A 21,457-nucleotide genomic window follows, 5' to 3' on the forward strand; every position below is an offset into this window, starting at 1 on the left:
TCGGGATAAAACAGTCGGGTTAAAACAGTCGGGTTAAAACAGTCGGGTTAAAACAGGCTTAAAACAGTCGGGATAAAACAGTCGGGTTAAAAAAGGCTTAAAACAGTCGGGATAAAACAGTCGGGATAAAACAGTCGGGATAAAAGAGTCGGGATAAAACAGTCGGGATAAAACAGTCGGGTTAAAACAGTCGGGTTAAAACAGTCGGGATAAAACAGTCGGGTTAAAAAAGGCTTAAAACAGTCGGGATAAAACAGTCGGGATAAAACAGTCGGGATAAAACAGTCGGGATAAAACAGTCGGGTTAAAACAGTCGGGATAAAACAGTCGGGTTAAAAAAGGCTTAAAACAGTCGGGATAAAACAGTCGGGATAAAACAGTCGGGTTAAAACAGTCGGGTTAAAACAGTCGGGATAAAACAGTCGGGATAAAAGAGCCGGGTTAAAACAGGCTTAAAACAGTCAGGTTAAAACAGGCTTAAAACAGTCAGGTTAAAACAGGCTTAAAACAGTCGGGATAAAACAGGCTTAAAACAGTCAGGTTAAAGCAGGCTTAAAACAGTCGGGTTAAAACAGGCTTAAAACAGTCGGGTTAAAACAGGCTTAAAACAGGCTTAAAACAGTCAGGTTAAAACAGGCTTAAAACAGTCGGGTTAAAACAGGCTTAAAACAGTCAGGTTAAAACAGGCTTAAAACAGTCGGGTTAAAACAGGCTTAAAACAGTCGGGTTAAAACAGGCTTAAAACAGTCGGGTTAAAACAGGCTTAAAACAGTCGGGTTAAAACAGGCTTAAAACAGTCGGGATAAAACAGGCTTAAAACAGTCAGGTTAAAACAGGCTTAAAACAGTCAGGTTAAAACAGGCTTAAAACAGTCGGGTTAAAACAGGCTTAAAACAGGCTTAAAACAGTCGGGTTAAAACAGTCGGGTTAAAACAGGCTTAAAACAGTCGGGTTAAAACAGGCTTAAAACAGTCGGGTTAAAACAGGCTTAAAACAGTCGGGTTAAAACAGGCTTAAAACAGTCGGGTTAAAACAGTCGGGTTAAAACAGGCTTAAAACAGTCGGGTTAAAACAGGCTTAAAACAGTCGGGTTAAAACAGGCTTAAAACAGTCGGGTTAAAACAGGCTTAAAACAGTCGGGATAAAACAGGCTTAAAACAGGCTTAAAACAGTCGGGATAAAACAGGCTTAAAACAGTCGGGTTAAAACAGGCTTAAAACAGGCTTAAAACAGTCGGGTTAAAACAGGCTTAAAACAGGCTTAAAACAGTCGGGATAAAACAGGCTTAAAACAGGCTTAAAACAGTCGGGATAAAACAGGCTTAAAACAGTCGGGTTAAAACAGGCTTAAAACAGTCGGGTTAAAACAGGCTTAAAACAGTCGGGTTAAAACAGGCTTAAAAAAGTCGGGATAAAACAGTCGGGATAAAACAGGCTTAAAACAGGCTTAAAACAGTCGGGATAAAACAGGCTTAAAACAGGCTTAAAACAGTCGGGTTAAAACAGGCTTAAAACAGTCGGGTTAAAACAGGCTTAAAACATTCGGGATAAAACAGGCTTAAAACAGTCGGGATAAAACAGGCTTAAAACAGGCTTAAAACATTCGGGATAAAACAGGCTTAAAACAGTCGGGTTAAAACAGGCTTAAAACAGTCGGGTTAAAACAGGCTTAAAACAGTCGGGTTAAAACAGTCGGGATAAAACAGGCTTAAAACAGTCGGGTTAAAACAGGCTTAAAACAGTCGGGATAAAACAGGCTTAAAACAGGCTTAAAACAGTCGGGTTAAAACAGTCGGGATAAAACAGGCTTAAAACAGTCGGGATAAAACAGGCTTAAAACAGGCTTAAAACAGTCGGGATAAAACAGGCTTAAAACAGTCGGGATAAAACAGGCTTAAAACAGGCTTAAAACAGTCGGGTTAAAACAGGCTTAAAACAGTCGGCTTAAAACAGTCGGGATAAAACAGGCTTAAAACAGGCTTAAAACAGTCGGGATAAAACAGGCTTAAAACAGTCGGGTTAAAACAGGCTTAAAACAGTCGGGATAAAACAGGCTTAAAACAGTCGGGTTAAAACAGGCTTAAAACAGTCGGGATAAAACAGGCTTAAAACAGTCGGGTTAAAACAGGCTTAAAACAGTCGGGTTAAAACAGGCTTAAAACAGTCGGGTTAAAACAGTCGGGATAAAACAGGCTTAAAACAGTCGGGTTAAAACAGGCTTAAAACAGTCGGGATAAAACAGGCTTAAAACAGGCTTAAAACAGTCGGGTTAAAACAGTCGGGATAAAACAGGCTTAAAACAGTCGGGATAAAACAGGCTTAAAACAGGCTTAAAACAGTCGGGATAAAACAGGCTTAAAACAGTCGGGATAAAACAGGCTTAAAACAGGCTTAAAACAGTCGGGTTAAAACAGGCTTAAAACAGTCGGCTTAAAACAGTCGGGATAAAACAGGCTTAAAACAGGCTTAAAACAGTCGGGATAAAACAGGCTTAAAACAGTCGGGTTAAAACAGGCTTAAAACAGTCGGGATAAAACAGGCTTAAAACAGTCGGGTTAAAACAGGCTTAAAACAGTCGGGATAAAACAGTCGGCTTAAAACAGTCGGGATAAAACAGGCTTAAAACAGGCTTAAAACAGTCGGGATAAAACAGGCTTAAAACAGTCGGGATAAAACAGGCTTAAAACAGGCTTAAAACAGTCGGGTTAAAACAGGCTTAAAACAGGCTTAAAACAGGCTTAAAACAGTCGGGTTAAAACAGTCGGGATAAAACAGGCTTAAAACAGTCGGGATAAAACAGGCTTAAAACAGGCTTAAAACAGTCGGGTTAAAACAGGCTTAAAACAGTCGGGATAAAACAGTCGGCTTAAAACAGTCGGGATAAAACAGGCTTAAAACAGGCTTAAAACAGTCGGGATAAAACAGGCTTAAAACAGTCGGGTTAAAACAGGCTTAAAACAGTCGGGATAAAACAGGCTTAAAACAGTCGGGTTAAAACAGGCTTAAAACAGTCGGGATAAAACAGTCGGCTTAAAACAGTCGGGATAAAACAGGCTTAAAACAGTCGGGATAAAACAGGCTTAAAACAGTCGGGATAAAACAGGCTTAAAACAGGCTTAAAACAGTCGGGTTAAAACAGGCTTAAAACAGGCTTAAAACAGGCTTAAAACAGTCGGGTTAAAACAGGCTTAAAACAGGCTTAAAACAGGCTTAAAACAGTCGGGTTAAAACAGTCGGGTTAAAACAGGCTTAAAACAGGCTTAAAACAGTCGGGTTAAAACAGGCTTAAAACAGGCTTAAAACAGGCTTAAAACAGGCTTAAAACAGTCAGGATAAAACATTCACATTCATCTTTAAAAAAGACTAAGTAACATCCCTGGACATCAGAACCCTTTTTGTTTCGTATTCTCCAGCCTGGGCGACAGAAGATGAACAATAAGACCACCGACTGCAGCTTCAAAGTTGTGTAAAACTGAAACTTCCTCACATACACCTGCGACACGTTCATTTAATTTATTTAACAGCTGAAAATCATCAGCTCTGTTGGTGCTTTCATGACGCTGCAGTGATATGAAGCAGCTCATCTTTTCATCTTTTCTTCCTACTTTGGCTTCAGCAGCCGCGTTGCTTTCCGGCTGGCCGGAGATAATGACTGTGATTGGTCATTTGATGTCAGCTCCTCCCCTTTTACACGGTTACCGGCTTGGTAGTAGCGCTTGGTGAGATCTCCACTGATATGTTGCACCACAGAGCTCTGATCTGTGAGGAGACGTTTTCTATGATGCTTTCCACAGTTTTCTCTGCTCCAGAGTTTGGCTGGAGCTCATCGTTTCATTGTCTCCTCTTCTTCCGGTCGGGTTTAATCAAACCTGACTGGATAATGAGCGGCACCAGCTGTTGATCTGGATGTTCCATCTCTTAACATTTGCATCAGAGCCGTGGACGGAGATGCATATGAATTGGAAATTCGGTAGAAAAAGTGAGCAAAGTCAGGCACAAGCTGAAGGAACGCAGCCATAAAACTCAGAGGTGGGTATTTACTTGAGTAAGTGTTTGAAAACATTATACTTCTAGGAGTTGTTTTAAATACTTTTTACTTTTACTTGAGTAGATGTGTGCAGCAGAAACTGTCCTCTTACTCCGCTACATTAGGCTACAATGAGCTGGTTACTTTTCTTCTTACCTCTTTGGTATTCTACGCCTCATTATTTTTATCCCCCCGCGTACGCCTCATTTTAATGTTTTATTCTGACAGAGAGAGAGACTTCCGCCAAAGGCTCTACCACCTGACTGTGTTCCACCAATCAGACGCAGCCGTGCAGTCTGGTCACGTGACCATACTCGATCTCAGCGGCGGGACGGGTTAGCTTTAGCATTAGCAGTCGTAGCAAACAAACAAAGAAACAGATGAAAAATGTCAGAACCAACGGTGGGAAATGAAGACGCAGACGAGGCCTCATACTGAAAGCATGTTTACCTTACAAAGAGTGAGAAACAGCAGCTACATTATGTGTCTTCTGTGTCAACCAAAACAAACGCACATTTCAGCAGAAACTCAACATCTAACTTGAGGAAACATGTAGCGCTAAGTTTCCTAAACTCGTTTTTCCCCCCATGGATAGGTGAATGTTTGTTTTTTAGGTTACATATGAGTTACATATGTTTTAAACATTTCCTAAGTCTCTTTTATTTTTTACTGAAGTTCTTGAATTTACCTGGATTATTTTAATTTAAGCTATTTTGTAATTAATTCATTCATTTTAATTTATTTTATCAACTGGATGAACTCTAATTTGCCTAAAGATGATTATTTAGTATTTTTGTCTGTCTGATTGAATGCTTGTGTTAACAAATAAATCAGACGTTACTCAACAGTTACTCAGTAATTGAGTAGTAATTATTTGGATGACTACTTTTTACTTTTACTTGAGTCATATTATTCTGAAGTAACAGTACTTTTACTTGAGTACAATTTTTGGCTGCTCTATCCACCTCTGGTAAAACTACAGCGCTGATGTGGAAGATCAAACCACTGATCCACCCTCTGAATGTGGGGTTGATTTTCCACACACAGCATTTTAAAACAAATCATCAAGGAGGAATCTTTCCCAAGCGTAAAAGGTAATTGTAAATATTTCTCCTGTGGCTTTTTTTTTTTTTTTTAAATCGGTGCTGGTGGCACTTTTGTGACTGGTCCTCTGCCTCAGCCACCGCTGCCAAGGTGCTCTTGAGTGAGCATTTCCAACTCCTCGCTGCTTTCTCAGATGAGGGGAGACTGCTGTGAATGTGTAGCAGGGCTATTTCCCCCTGGAGAAATAAGGGGTTACAAACACAGAGTAAACACTGAGAACATCCGAGTCTCTGTAGTTGATTTTTTTTTTGCCCCCTTTAACATAAATCTGAAAAAAAGGAGCGTCCTCCTCGCTCTATTAATACGCAGTGCTGGCTCAGGAGAGCCGGCCCTGCTGTCGGTGGACACACTCCAGGAAGGTTACACAAAGGTGGAGCTGGGGAAGCGACGCCTCCCGCAGCTGCAGAGCCTCACCTCGGCCACGGTCGTGTAGACCTGCAGAATCTGCTCGTGACCTTTGACCTGCCGCACGCTGATTTTGCAGGAGAGCTGGGCGGTGGCGGGGCTGTATCTCTCCAGGGAGAAGGCACAGTGCAGGGGCTGCTGGTTGCTGCACCACACTTGGGGGAAGGAGAATTCCTGAGGAGGCAGAAGGGAAAAAAACTGAACATCGGATGCAGAGTGTGCTGCGCAGCGATGTTAACACGGGCTGTAAATGAGATGATTCAGCTCCCTGTTCTGCACCACCTTTACAATCAACAGGATCAAAGGTAAAGCGTTGGCTTTGAAGTCCTCAGGATGCCAGGATTTGATGTATTAATGCACGGAAACACCCATTAAAGCAGCGATACTCACCATTTTAACAGTGACTGCTGAGTTCTTCTCAAAGTGATTGATTATTTTTATTTATTTGTTTATTTAGACATTTTTTATTATTATTAGTTAGTACACTGGAAAAAATCAAAGTCTTACCAAGTATATTTGTCTCATTTCTCGTCAAAATATCTCATTACACTTAATATCAGACACAACTGCCTAACAAGTGCTATTTCAGCCAGATATAGGGACTTGTTTGAAGACAATACATCTGGAATATCTTGTTAAATGAAAAATTCTTGAAAACAAATTGTTTTGAGTCACTTATCATATGAAAGAAGCTTTTTTTTGACATTTGAAGAGGTTTTTAAGCTAATTTCAAGATCATTTTTTATCTCAGAAGTCCTAAATATCACATCTTATTTCAAGAAATCTTGGCAAGCCGATTTTCACTAGTTCCATTGGCAGATTTTTTTGCTTATTTCAAGCAAAAACGTCTTGTATTTGTTGTTTTTCTTACTTATTTTTGGAGGGGCATTTTTTGCAGTGTGTGCAGTATTCGCTGTATGTTATTTGGAAAAAAATGTATTGTTATTGTTACCATATTGTTATTAGCTACTATGCGAGTGCGAGCCACCAATGAGTATCTCTGAATTAAAGCGATAAAGAAGAGACCCTGTTACGGTTTCCAGATATAACCTGAATGTGAGTAAAATACGACAGCAGCAGCAGCTTGTGGGCACAGCTCTGGCACCGACATGTGGGGGGAACACGGGGATGAATCGCTTTTTGATGGATAATTAATATCCAGAGAATTGGCACGTCTTCAAGGAAACGGTCGTGACCTCTGTTCCACGCCATCTTAGGCATATCTGCATATTAAAAGTGACCTGTAAACGCTTCCTGCAGAAGGTTGATGTGCTCGCTTCCCCCCCGGTGACTCTGATCCAGGCTGCCCAGCACAGCTCAGGGCAGCAGATAACAGAGTCGGTGGGGAAGGCACCAGACACGGAAACCTGGGATGCTCTTTAGCACTAAAAGCTGACTTGATGTATGGCTCCACGCTCGGCTATTACTCTGCACCTGCTTCCAGAAAGCAGGCTGGTGCAGGCTGCCTGCCGTCCCCAGGCCTTCATAAATAAGGTGGAGGTTAGGGTGGCTGTTTTAAAAAACACTTTCACTCTTGCATTCAGACCTTTAAGCAGCAACACACAAGGCAACGGGAGCTCTGCTGCTCCGCAAATGGCAACAAAAGCACAAAACAGCATTTAACTTCATCCTGTTTGCATCCTAATGCTCCTGCAGGTATCAGTCTCAGGTCACGTCTGTCTTCATGATGTCGGCGGGGGAATAATGAGGGAGACCAGCGGGATTCATGCTAAAAGAGCAGCTTCAAAGAGCTTCTCTGCACTGGAAAAAAATGCCCCTCCAAAAATAAGTAAGAAAAACAACAAATAAAAGACGTTTTTGCTTGAAATAAGCAAAATAAATCTGCCAATGGAACTAGTGAAAATCGGCTTGTCAAGATTTCTTGAAATAAAATGTGATATTTAGGACTTTTGAGTTAAAAGTGATCTTGAAATTAGCTTAAAAACCTCTTCAAATGAAAAAAAAAAAGCTTCTTTCATATGACATATGACTCAAAACAATTTGTTTTCAAGACTTTTTCATTTAACAAGATATTCCAGATGTATTGTCTTCAAACAAGTCCCTATATCTGGCTGAAATAGTACTTGTTAGGCAGTTGTGTCTTATATTAAGTATAATGAGATATTTTGACTAGAAATGAGACAAATACACTTGGTAAGACTTTGATTTTTTTCCAGCGTGTTGCAACATGCCGCGGGGAACAAGTCCAAGTTGTGGTGTGAGCAGAGCAGAGCAGCTCAGAGTCCAACAGGCCTTGACTAAACCTGATGAAGTGCGAGAATATGCTTCAGCTTGTGAGCAAAGAGAGTTAAAGTGTAGCAGCTGGATTACGTTACCTGTTCTGGATCCGATTCTTATCGTTTCTAATCAAGAAAAAGAGTCCCGCTCTCACAGTCACAGTTCTGTATTTACCACAAACAACCCACATGTACATTTGAGTTGGATTACTGGGTTTCGGTCTCACCAGAAAAAAACAAAAAATATATTTTTTATTTTTTTGTTACGTTGTAAAAACAAGCAAATAAAACAAAAAAATAAAAAAAATAATTTTTTATTTTTTTTGTTACATTGTAAAAACAAGCAAATAAAACAAAAGCAAACAAAAAAATAAAAAATTTTTTTTTTAATTTTTTGTTACATTGTAAAAACAAGCGAATAAAACAAAAGCAAACAAAGAATAAAAAATATTTTTAAATTTTTAAGTTACGTTGTAAAAACAAGCAAATAAAACAAAAGCTAACAAAAATAAATAAAATTCTTTTTTATTTTTTAGTTACATTGTAAAAACAAGCGAATAAAACAAAAGCAAACAAAGAATAAAAAATATTTTTAAATTTTTAAGTTACGTTGTAAAAACAAGCAAATAAAACAAAAGCTAACAAAAATAAAAAAATAAAAATTTTTATTTTTTAGTTACATTGTAAAAATAAGTATATAAAAGAAAAGCAAACAAAGAATAAAAAAATATTTTCTGTCTTAAATCTGTGAGGACCTGACAGAAATAACAATGCCGAGGCCCGGCAGGCTGCTTTTACATGATTGATAGCAGCAGTCAGTAAACACTTAACTTCTGATAAATTGCTGGTTTACTTTTTTTAAATCGCTCTTGTGCAAAATTTATGGAAGCAGTTGTTTTTTAGAGGACACTTAGAGATAATTACATCACAGTAGGTACCCTCTTCCACACTAAAAAACAGCCCTGAGAGAGGTTCAAAAGGCCCGGCGCTGCAGCAGAACACGCCAAAAATGGCGCCTGCTAAATCCTGTGATGGAAACCCTGCTTACTGCTGAATGTACTGATGGGAAGCAGTGAAACAAAAGACATTATTAGGTCTCTGAACGCCACAAAATCATCTCAGAAAACACTGTGTTCAGTGGAATTTCTAACTTTGGCAACGGAAAACAAGCCCTGCTCACACTGTTTGATAAGTGAACCCAGGAGGAGCAGAAACAACACGGTAATTAGCAGCATAAACAGATCTCACAAAGGAGCCCTTAAATACAGTTTCTGCCGGGTGTTACCTGACATGTGGTAAAGGGTTTGATGCTCCACAGGAACTGGGGAACATCCTGGATCGACACCTGGAGGCTGAAGGTGTTCGCTCGAAAAGGCAACATCTTTGGCTCCTCCAGGAGCTGACCCCCTCTGGTTCTCTCTGCAGCCACCACTCCCTGAGGAAGAGGAGGAGGAGGAGGTGTAAAAAGGGAGGAGAGGAAGGAAAAGAACAGATGTGGGAGGAAAGGAAGTATGTTGGGTGAAAAATAGGGCAGAAATTGGAATAAAAGGGGAAGGAAAATACAGGAAAAGGGACAGAAAATGAAGGGAAGGGAAGAGAGAAAATAGGAAAATGAGTAAATCAAAAGAGAGAAGAAAGATGGAAATGAAAAGAGAGGGAAAAGAACAGGGAAGGCAAAGGAGGACAGATGATAAGGAAATTAAAGTGGTTAATGAGGAAGCCTCAGCAGGAAATGTGAAGATTCCCAGAGAGAACAGAAACATGGAAACCCTCCTTCCCTTTGAAGGTATATTCTACCTTTGCATATCAGCACAAACACCTGCTGCTAATCCTTTCCTCTGTCACATCCGCTAATTGACGCGTCTCAAATATTAACACAGAAGACGGCTGTCATGAAGTGACACCCAGTCTCCCCTGAACAAATCCTACATGTTGCGCCCTGGCATTAGCATCACATTTGCAGCTCCGACATGACAGATTGAAGCTTAAACGTAACGCAGGGCGAGCTCATGTGTTGGGAGCGAGGCGCTCGGGGGCAGGCGTCCATCTCCCAAATTGAATTTGTGATGATGAAAGAGCACTTTGATGGTGGCTTGCAGGTATTCATCTGTCACCACTGCTCAGCATCCTGCTGAATGGTTGGGCCTGTGCATGCTCAGCCACCTCAGCCACTAAAGGGAAACACTGACACTGAGAGCAGAGCTGTGGCTAACAGCAGAGCTGCGGCTAAAAGCAGAGCTGGGGCCAACAGCAGAGCTGGGGCCAACAGCAGAGCTGGGGCTAACAGTAGAGCTGGGGCCAACAACAGAGCAAACAGCAGAGTTGCGGATAATGGCAGAGCTGAAGCTAACAGCAGAGCTGAGGCTAACAGCAGAGCTGTGGCTAACAGCAGAGATGCGGCTAACAGCATAGCTGAGGCTAACAGCAGAGCTGTGGCTAACAGCAAACCTGAGGCTAACAGCAGAGCTGTGGCTAACAGCAAACCTGAGGCTAACAGCAGAGCGGTGGCTAACAGCAGAGCTGAGGCTAACAGCAGAGCTGAGGCTAACAGAAGAGCTGAGGCTAACAGCAGAGCTGAGGCTAACAGAAGAGCTGAGGCTAACAGCAGAGCTGAGGCTAACAGCAGAGTTGCGGCTAACAGCAGAGCTGGGGCTAACAGCAGAGCTGGGGCCAACAGCAGAGCTCGGGCCAACAGCAGAGATGGGGCCAACAGCAGAGATGGGGCCAACAGCAGAGCTCGGGCCAACAGCAGAGATGGGGCCAACAGCAGAGCTCGGGCCAACAGCAGAGATGGGGCCAACAGCAGACCTGGGGCCAACAGCAGAGCTGAGGCTAACAGCAGAGCTGGGGCCAAAAACAGAGCTGTGGCTAACAGTATAGCTGAGGCTAACAGCAGATCTGGGGCCAATAACAGAGCAAACAGCAGAGCTGAGGCTAACAGCAGAGCTGAGGCTAACAGAAGAGCTGAGGCTAACAGCAGAGCTGAGGCTAACAGCAGAGATGCGGCTAACAGCATAGCTGAGGCTAACAGAAAAGAGCTGAGGCTAACAGCAGAGCTGAGGCTAACAGCAGAGCGGTGGCTAACAGCAGAGCTGAGGCTAACAGCAGAGATGCGGCTAACAGCAGAGCTGAGGCTAACAGCAGAGATGCGGCTAACAGCAGAGCTGAGGCTAACAGCAGAGATGCGGCTAACAGCAGAGCTGAGGCTGCAGTGGCTAACAGCAAAGCTGTGGCTAACAGCAGAGCTGAGGCTAACAGCAGAGCAGTGGCTAACAGCAGAGCTGAGGCTGCGGTGGCTAACAGCAGAGCTGTGGCTAACAGCAGAGCTGAGGCTAACAGCAGAGCTGTGGCTAACAGCAGAGCTGAGGCTAACAGCAGAGCTGTGGCTAACAGCAGAGCTGAGGCTAACAGCAGAGCTGTAGCTAACAGCAGAGCTGAGGCTGCGGTGGCTAACAGCAGAGCTGAGGCTAACAGCAGAGATGCGGCTAACAGCAGAGCTGAGGCTGCGGTGGCTAACAGCAGAGCTGAGGCTAACAGCAGAGATGCGGCTAACAGCAGAGCTGAGGCTAACAGCAGAGATGCGGCTAACAGCAGAGCTGAGGCTGAGGTGGCTAACAGCAGAGCTGAGGCTAACAGCAGGCTGACTGATCCGCATAAAGACACTGTGCCTGCAACGCATATGTGTTTACACGAGCGCCTTATAAAAGCATTCCCACAGCACAGTCCATATTGTCTTTGCTAAAGGTGTGAAAACAATCAACTGTTGGCGAAATGGAGATAAAAGACATCAGGGATTCTGAAATTCTGTCTTCTTTTGAGTTGCTAGGACAACCCTGCTTTTGTACAGTTACATTTTGCCTTGTGAATCAACTTAGCCATCCGACATCATCATGGAGTGAGACTGCACCGGAATCAGGGGGGAACTCCGGGTGGAGCTAAGCTAACAGCTACTCCAACACATCCCTGTGCACATGTTTGCTCAGGTGAGCAGAGTTAATCAGAGGTTTTTTTGTTGGGAGCAAGCTCTAAAACGTCAAATTGTCTCTGAAATGAACCCGGATGAGAACCTCATACAACCCCTGAGAAACAAAGAAAGAGGTCGTGGCCATTGTGGAGCTCTGCAGCTGGACTGCTGGATGGACAAAATGAGACATCACATTAGATTCTGGGACCTGAAGATGCTTTTTCTGCATGTTGACCATCAGGTTAGCTCAGAGAATTGCCTGAAAATAACTTGATAATGAATACATTTTGCAGTCTGGCTCTTAAATGTCACCACAACAGAGTTGTTTGGGTTGTTTATATCTGGACAGCACCTCCTTTAAACAGGTGACTATCTCGACTTTTCTAATCTGAAGGCCAAAGGGAAAAACAAAGAAACAAAGAGGACCATTACTGCTCTTTTTGTCTTGAGGCTTTAATTTCCAGGAAAATATCATATGAAAACCTCAGAATTTGCTTTGAACTCAGAGAAAACACTAATTTAACCGGTCAAAAATCCCAAAGCGGTTGATCTACAATCAGTCCTTTCTTTGGTCTCACTGTACAACACGACTCCGTCTGTTTCATCAGAGGTGAAACACTCAAGCAGCTGCTTGCAGCAGGAAATTTGGCACTTTAAGAACCCTCATTAGAGAGGCCACACTTGTGACCCATGCACGAGCGTGGGGGAAGAGGGTGAAGCTTTGGCTGTGTTCGAAACCGCCTACTACCTACTACATGCATACTGATCGATTAGACAGTCGACCTGAAGCCGATTTCGCTTAAGCTCTAAACTCTGTAAACTTTAGCAACATTTGAAACATTTTCAGGTGAGAAAGTAGTCGTTTAGATCCCCAACGTGTTGAAAACCTGACAAAATACCGGCTATTTACAATTTTGTTCCCATGAATTTGGTGCTACTAAAGCTAGCCGCAGTGAGCAACGCACTTCCTGTTATTTTCACAAAATAAAATACCTGTTGCCTTTTATCATAGGGAAAGCCATTACGATACAATTGGTGCTTTTATTTTGAAAACAGGAAGTGAACCTACCCCACGCAACACAACGCAGACAGACGGTTACACCCAGAGTCAGTACTAAACAAGGTGAGGCTGCGTTTCAGTTTGATGCTCCTAACATCTGGAACAGTCTTCCAGAAGATGTGAGACAGGCAGCTGTGCATATGACACCTGAAAATGTTTTATCTGCACTCTTTGCTTTTAATTTAATGAATTACTGATTATTCTTTATGTTTTTTGGAATGATTTTATTTGCCTTCTTGGGATTTTATGCAGCTGTAAAGCACATTGCATTGTGCTCTACACACAAACTGGCCTTGCCTCATTAGGATTGATGTTACTGTGCAGCCATGAACTTTCTTATTTAGGCTAAAGACTAAAAGTAGAGGGGAGCGGTGTTTTCTGGCAGCATTCACACTGGGAGGGGATGTCTGCCGGCAGAATACTGATGGCAGAGGTACTTCCAGGTGGAAAGCTTTTATCCTCTGGATCTCAAACACTGTCTCATCGCTGTGTCCTTGGAAGTGGACCGACAATCAGACGGGTATATTTTTTTACTCCTTCCTTAGACTTTTCCTTTGTTTTTGCAGTTAACCCTCCTGTTGTCTTGCGGGTCAAAAGTGACCCACTACCATGTTTAGCTGTAGAAAAAACACCTTACACACTGCAAAAAGTGAAATCTAAGTAAAAAGAAATATCTTAGATCAAAGGGATATATGCTTATTTTTTGTCCGATAAGATAGTTCTTCTCAGTAAGCAGTTTTTATGTTAGACGGTTTCACTTGTTTTAAGTGTTTCTGTCCTTAATCATCTAAATAAGATATTACAGCTTGTTACTGAGATGTTAGGACCTGTTTTGAGTAAGTACATGCTTGAAGCTAGAATATCAACAGTTTGCAAGCTGGTTTCAAGAAATATAAGGCCCAGCGCACACCACTATGTCAAGATAATGGCTCTAGCATTTACTTAATTCAAGAATATTTTTCAATATATTGAGAAAATAGGCCACATGTATTTAATTAGAATCAAGAAAAATGTACTTGTTATTAGTTAAACTACACTAATTCTAAGGTATTTGTGGGTTAATTGAGATTAGATATTTTTACTTGTTTTGAAAAATCTTGACAAGCCACATTTTCTTGTTCCATTGGCAGATAATTTAGCTATTTTAAAGCAAAATACACCTAATTTTTGTACTTTTTTTTCTTGTTTTTGAAAGCTGGCTTTTTGCAGTAAACTATCTTTTTCCAACTTGAAGGGACCCCATCATTAGAAAAAGTCATATTTATTTTTGTTTATGTGTCCATGTGGGCTGTACACCACTAGGGTACAAAGATTGTCTTATGGGTCATTTTTGACCCGTGAATTATAAAAACATTTAAACACCAGAAAAAAGTTCACTGTTTTTTTCCCCTTTCAATATAATTAATTCAGAAGTAATTACTTCACATTTATATAATAGCAATAATAAACCTTTATTATGTAAAAGAAAACTGAGAAAACAAGAAAACTGTTGGTCCAACTGACAGTTGGTTTGTGGTAAAAAAAAAAAAAAAGTGCAATCTTGAAAACTGGTGATTGTCTTTTTGTATTGTGTAACAAAAAATACATGATAAAAAATGTATTGAGTTGAGTTGAATAGATCAATAACAGGTGGTTTCATCATACAAAATAGATTTTGGATTTAAAATTCAATTAAGTTGCTTTATTTTAGGGCTTTGGTAGGGCGAGTCATTTTTTAACCATATGACAAGGGGAGTAAACACAATGTTAAGACCGCACAAAGGTTAAAACAGACGCAGATAATCAGTTTTTACAGTTTTTTTCTGAAGATGAGACGGCGATACGATGCAGAATGGTGCAGTAAACCCGTCGAGGCAAACGTCTTCCTTTCACAAACGTTTGTGTTGCATCACGGTGTTGGTCCTGAACCGCTCTGCGATCGACTTTGTGCCAGAGAAACCACACACAGCGCAGATATGCTCGCAGCACACGGGAGCCCGAGGAATGTGCAGAAGTCTGGCATCTGCTCGGCAAACCCCGAGCGCGTCTGAGAGCCAGCTGCTGTGACAGAGCAGAGGTCAGGAGGCAGAGGCGGGCACGAGGTTTGCCGCCATGTTCGGCTCGGCTCAGCTCAGCTCAGCCACTTTTTCTTTTTTTTTTAGTCGGATCTCTCAGGGGGGGAGGGAGGCTTGATTTCCCTGACGTTCACCGATGAGATCTCATTACTTAAAAAGCCCGTACAGTAGGTCGCTGAAGGATAATCAAGTCAAACAAGATGAAAAATGAATGGCTGATTAACATCTGAATGGCAGTGATTAAAGCAGCCTTTGTCTCGGCCTGTTAAAAGCAAATCTAACAGGCTGTTCCAGAGTCTCCACAGCATTTCAGTTCGGTTTCACAGAGGAAATGAACCCGCCGTCACTCAAGTCTTTAGCTGCAGTCGCTGCATCCTTGTGTTAAAGAGGCCAGAAATAAGCAGAATCTGATGGGAAAATCGATGGACAAAAACCAACAGTGACGTTAAAGCTGATCTTTCACAATAATGTTCTAGAATGGGTTCTAGAATGCGCTGCTGAGGGTGGCAGCATGTTGGAGTAGCTCTGTACCTCACATTGAGATTTTTCTTTTTCTCTAAATTTCATTCCTGTTATTTCTTGGAAGAAATTGCATTTTTTTGGACAACTGTTCCTTCCTGCCTTGGATGCTGTGCAGCTGGATTAATTTTTCCCAATACTTTTGTATATTTTACTCTTTTGTCATGATGCATCACCATAGCAACAAGGTGGTTTACAACAGGGAGCAGCTGATTAACATTGGAAAAGCAGAAATAATTCGACAACTGAAGCCAGAAATCCCACTGGAATTGAAAAGGAGGCGTCGTGGATGCAGAGCAGGAGCAAAGAGGAGAGAAAGAAAGAAGAAGTTCAAACCATCTCTGCCATCCTGCATCATGGGAAATGTAAGATCGTTAGCTAACAAGTTGGATGAACTTTTAGCCTTGATAAGGACTCAGCAAGAATATCGGGAATGTAGCATTATGTGTTTTACTGAGACATGGCTGCAGGATCATATCCCCGACTCCAGCGTCTCTCTGCCGGGCTTCCTGACTGTACGAGCAGATCGAGATATAAAGAGTAGCAGGAAAAGGAAAGGGGGTGGATTGGCAGTGCTTGTCAACAACAGATGGTGTCACCCAGGACATGTTACTGTGAAGAGTCGTCTCTGCAGTCCTGACATTGAACTATTGGCAGTAAGTTTTCGTCCATATTATTTGCCAAGAGAGTTCACCAGTGTTGTTTTGGTGGCTGTTTACATTCCACCCTCAGCTGTTGCCGACACTGCATGTGATGTCATCAGTTCCATTGTTGCTAAGATACAGACTCAACACCCCAATTCTTTTGTGGCAATATCTGGTGATTTTAATCATGCCTCACTCTCTGCTACACTGCCAACTTTTCAACAGTTTGTCAGCTGCTCTACCAGAGAAAACAAGACATTGGATTTGTTTTACACAAATGTCAAGGATTCATACATTTCCAAATCAAGACCTCCCCTGGGAAAATCAGATCACAACCTTGTTTTTCTCTGTTCAGCATATAAACCCCTTGTCCAGAGACTACCTGTCACAAAAAGGACTGTTAGAAAGTGGTCACAGGAAGCTGAAGAAGCCTTACAGGGTTGTTTTGATGCAACCGATTGGATTTCTCTTTGTAAGCCACATGGAGAGGACATTAATGCCATGACTGAGTGTGTGACTGACTATATAAACTTCTGTGTGGACAACACCATCCCCACCAGAACAGTGAGATGCTTCCCTAATAACAAACCCTGGATCACCAGTGAGCTAAAGGAACTATTGAACAGGAAAAAAAGAGCCTTTAGGGAGCGAGACAGACAGTTACTGAGGAGTATACAGAAGCAGCTCAAAGTCAAGATCAGAGAGAGCAAGGAGGTGTATAGAAAGAAGCTTGAGAGTAAACTGCAGAGGAACAATATCAGAGATGTGTGGTCAGGAATGAAGAAGATCACAGGCCTCAAGCAGAGGGAGGATCGGATGGATGGAAGTCTGGACAGAGCAAATGAGCTGAACACATTCTTCAACAGGTTCAGTTCAGGAACAAGCTCACCATCCTCCCCTCCTGTTCCCAGCCAAAGAGACATCCCACCCTCCTCTGACCCACAGCTTTCCTGTAACATCTCCACCTCCACCTCAGTCATGGATTCTTCTGCTTCCACTAGTTTGTCTTCAACCCAATCAGGAGATGCTGCTGTCCCCTTTGCCTCCCTCTCCCACTTTTCTGTTTCTAGAAGTCAGGTGAAGAGGCAGTTGGAGAGACTGAACCGGAACAAGGCTGCAGGTCCAGATGGTGTCAGCCCCCGAGTCCTGAAGGCCTGTGCAGAGCAGCTCTGTGGGATTCTGCAACACCTTTTCAACCTTAGCTTGACCCAAGAGAAGGTACCACTGTTGTGGAAGACATCCTGTCTGGTTCCAGTACCGAAGAAAACTCACCCCTCAGACATCAATGATTACAGACCTGTTGCCCTGACATCCCACATCATGAAGGTCCTGGAGAGACTCCTGCTGACTCACCTGTGTAAGCAAACCAGCACATATCAGGACCCCCTGCAGTTTGCTTATCGCCATGGAGTTGGAGTTGAAGACGCTATCATACACCTGCTTCAACAAACCCACTGTCCTCTGGACAAAGCAGGCAGCACTGTGAGGATCATGTTCTTTGATTTCTCCAGTGCATTTAACACAATCCAGCCTGATCTGCTTAGTCTGAAACTCCAGAAGACTCAGGTGGAGGCCTCAACAATCACCTGGATTAATGACTACCTGACAAACAGACCACAGTTTGTCAGACTGAAGAATTGTGTGTCTAACCAGGTGATCAGCAGCACAGGAGCACCACAGGGGACTGTACTCTCACCATTCCTTTTTCACTCTGTACACTTCAGACTTCCAGTACAAGTCAGACTCCTGTCATCTACAGAAATATTCAGATGACTCTGCAGTTGTTGGGTGTATCAGAGATGGACAAGAAGCTGAGTACAGAGAGCTGGTGGACCGCTTTGTGGCATGGTGCGGGAACAATCATCTCATCTTGAATGTTAACAAAACAAAGGAGATGATTGTAGATTTCAGGAGAAACAGGGTCAGATCAAACCCTGTTTCCATCATGGGAGAAGAAGTGGAGGTGGTTGAGAAATATAAATACCTTGGTGTTCATGTGGACAACAGACTGGACTGGAGACACAACAGTGAAGCAATCTACAAGAAAGGACAGAGCAGACTGTACTTCTTGAGGAAGCTAAGGTCCTTCAAGGTTTGCAACAAGATGTTGCAGATCTTCTACAAGTCTGTTGTTGAGAGCGTCATTTCCTCTTGCGTCATCTGTTGGGGCAGCAGCATCAGAACCAGGGACCTAAATAGACTCAACAACCTGATAAGGAAGGCTGGTTCTGTTCTGGGGACGACTGTGGAACCTCTGGAGACAATAATGCAAAGAAGGATTTTGCATAAAATCAAGAGAATTATGGACAACCCTGAACATCCTCTCCATGAGACTGTTATCAGAAAACAGAGTCTCTTCAGTCAAAGGCTTCTTCAGTTTGGATGCTAAACGGACCGCTACAGGAAATCTTTCCTGCCCACAGCCATCAGCATCTATAATAACTCTTTGATTTAATTGAGCTACATCAACATTTAATTTCCCTCTGGGATAAATAAAGTATTTTTGAATTGAATTGAATTGAATAAGATGAAGCCAAATCAAAACAGTTAACACTAACTCAGCCCCTTGCTGTGTGATCAGGTTGACTTGATGAATGTGGTGTACGCATCTGTTTATGGATTTGATTTGAAGGTGAGAGCAGGCAGCACACTCAGTGGGGTCACAAGGCACTGAAAGGATCGGATTATTGGCTAAATTACAATCAGACTGAGTTATTAAGTGCATGTAGACACCTTAATCTGACTAAGAATTGGATCGGATCAGATTCAGACCCCGAGATAACTGGGTTGAAAGTCACTCTAAACCTGCTTGTAGACGCTGAAGCACGTGGTGAATCAGACTTTGCGTTCTGCGCATGCTCCAGATGTTTTCCCGGGGTCGTGACCCGGAAGTCAAAGGAGACGATATTCCTGTTGTTGTCGCCGTCAGAAAGAAACAAACAACGCGATGGAGAATGCTCCGTTGGGCATCGAGTTTGTGCAACAAGCAGCTCATCACAGACCAAATGTAGAGGGACGTAGCTTCATCTGGCTCTGCGTTCTCCATCTTTCTCCAACGCCTGAGTTTGTTGTTGTTGTTGGTGGTGAAGAGGTCAACAGGAAGTGGCTCTATTAGCAACAGCTGGAATGGGTACAGCGCCACCTATCATACCGGGGTATGACACGCTTTGTGCCTCTGATCCCATTCATTCACCGCCATATATCCAAGGAGAATTACCCTTGCTCAAATAAGGAGCATAACCCAACTATAGCTATAATCCAATTAATCTCACCATCTCACCACTGAGTGACGATGAAAGTGAGAACTGATCCAACAAATAAGTTATGGCACATCTGGGCAACTCAAACAGCTGTCTGTGAAAATTGGGCTTCATGGAACACGCAAGAGGAGGAAAAAAACACTTTAGGTCTGAAAAAAGACGGGACATGCGCGAAAATTCAGATTCTGCATGAACGTTAAAAGCTTCTTGGCCACTTGGAAATATTGTAAAGACAATGCTGACATATCATTTAATAAAGCTGACATATGCTAGCAAACACTTAACCTTCTATCAAGCCCAGCATTCACGCTGGATCAGCTCTGTCTGTGGTGTCCACCTGCTCCTGTAGAAAATATCTGCCAGTTTAGCTGCTGACTTATCTTCACAATCTTCCTTAAATCCCATTAAACATACTGCAATTTCATCCCTAATAAACATGAAACCACAGATCTGCTTTAAATCTATCCTTAAAATTATTTTCCAATAACTGCAGGTAAAGTGCTACAATCCCCCCAAAAAATTGTTTTTGCATTTATTTAATTTGTTTCATGACATCAAAATTAAAAAAAAAGCCCCATGTTTCCATAAAGGAAAAGCTTCCAGTGCAGATGTGATAAAGCAAAAGGACACTAACTCCACCCCTGAGTTATTGACCATCAAAGTGAAGGCAATGTTCCTTAAACAAGTCGGCATTTTCAAACAATGATTCTGCATTAAATTAACTTTGCTCTGCGAATTATTAAACATTTAGACGAAGCAAAAGAAAGCCATCACTCCTGTCCAAGTGCTCCGATGACGTCATCCCAGTAGACGCTTTTGTTGAAAGCCCCCGATAGCCCCGGATAACAACAACACGGCAGCTCTGAGCTAACAGTGCAATAGTACGCGTTCATTCATTCATTGGTCTGAAAGTATTGGTGAAATAAAGACAGATAATGCCTTATTTAGAGGCTGTATTGTCTCTGCCCTGTTCTCTCCCGTTATATGGATATACGCCGATCTCCAGTGATCTAAATATCTTCCGAAGGACGCCGACTTTCACCAAAATGTCATCGGTGAGTAGATGAACGTATTTTATGCCAGAAATAAGGTCCAGCTTTAAAAAACCAACTTCCTCTTTAAGAATGAATGACACAGAATAAAATAAACAGAATGGAATAAACGGTATCTCAGCTGCATTCTCCTCCCACCTGAAAGGCGTGTGGCGTGTCGTCCACACAGTACACCCGCAGGCTGTAGCTCATGGAGCCGGCCTCCATGCTCCCAAACACAGCCAGCTTCAGCCTCTTGACGGCAGCCTGCGTCAGGGGCTCGCCCACCAGGGCGTACGAGCCCGGCTGGTCCAGCAGCAGGTGGCAGCTGGTCGCGTCCATCAGGCAGTAACAGGAAGTGCACTCCTCCTCCACCGACATCACTTCCTGCAACAAAGAACAGAGATGGCTCCCATGAAGACCTCCAAGGCTGTGTTCGAAACTACATACTTCATACTACATACTTCCAAACTGCATACTGATCGATCAGACAGTTTGCAGAGCGTTTACCCACAATGCATTTCGCTCCTGCCTGAGCCGAAATCAGCCGGCCTGAAGCTGATTTCTCTTAAGCTCTAAACTCTGTAAACTTTAGCAACATTTGAAACATTTTCAGGTGAGAAAGTAGTCGTTTAGATCCCCAACGTGTTGAAAACCTGACAAAATACCGGCTATTTACAATTTTGTTTCCACGAATTCGGCGCTACTAAAGCTAGCCGCAGTGAGCAACGCACTTCCGGTTATTTTCACAAAATAAAATACCCGTTACCGTTTATCATAGGGAAAGCCATTACCATACAATTGGTGCTTTTGTTTTGAAAACAGGAAGTGAACCTACCCTCGTTGTAGCTAGCTTGAAACTGCCGTTTTGACAGGAAGTGAAGATCGGCGACATCACGTTACGTTGCATCTTGGGTAGTTTGAGTACGAGTAGTAACCTCATGATGCATACCCAACATTTCAGAGAATCTAGTATGCATCCGGGAACTTCTCCCTTACTCAAACTGGCATACTAACTAAAAAAGTTAGTAGGAGTAGTAGGAGATGCGGTTTCGAACACAGCCCATGGCTGATTTTTTTAAAATCACATTTTAAAGTTTTAAAACAACTGGAGCCGATTGGTGGCACCAAGGGGAGGAAGTGAATCAAGGCC

General features: G+C 42.6%; 1 protein-coding gene across 3 annotated transcripts in view; it reads right to left on the reverse strand.

Annotated features, from left to right (window-relative positions):
* The window catches only part of LOC142381874 (netrin receptor UNC5D-like), a 318,795-nt gene that overhangs the window by 18,693 nt on the left and 278,645 nt on the right, over positions 1-21,457 (reverse strand). For all 3 annotated transcript variants that reach the window (XM_075467164.1, XM_075467162.1, XM_075467163.1), the window contains 3 exons: positions 20,464-20,691; positions 9,058-9,207; positions 5,545-5,709 (listed from right to left, as the gene is read on the reverse strand). In XM_075467164.1, the coding sequence (XP_075323279.1) occupies positions 5,545-5,709; positions 9,058-9,207; positions 20,464-20,691 (543 nt within the window). The remainder of the gene's footprint in view (positions 1-5,544; positions 5,710-9,057; positions 9,208-20,463; positions 20,692-21,457) is intronic.

Source organism: Odontesthes bonariensis, chromosome 6 (assembly GCF_027942865.1).
Source record: "Odontesthes bonariensis isolate fOdoBon6 chromosome 6, fOdoBon6.hap1, whole genome shotgun sequence".
NCBI lineage: Eukaryota > Metazoa > Chordata > Actinopteri > Atheriniformes > Atherinopsidae > Odontesthes > Odontesthes bonariensis.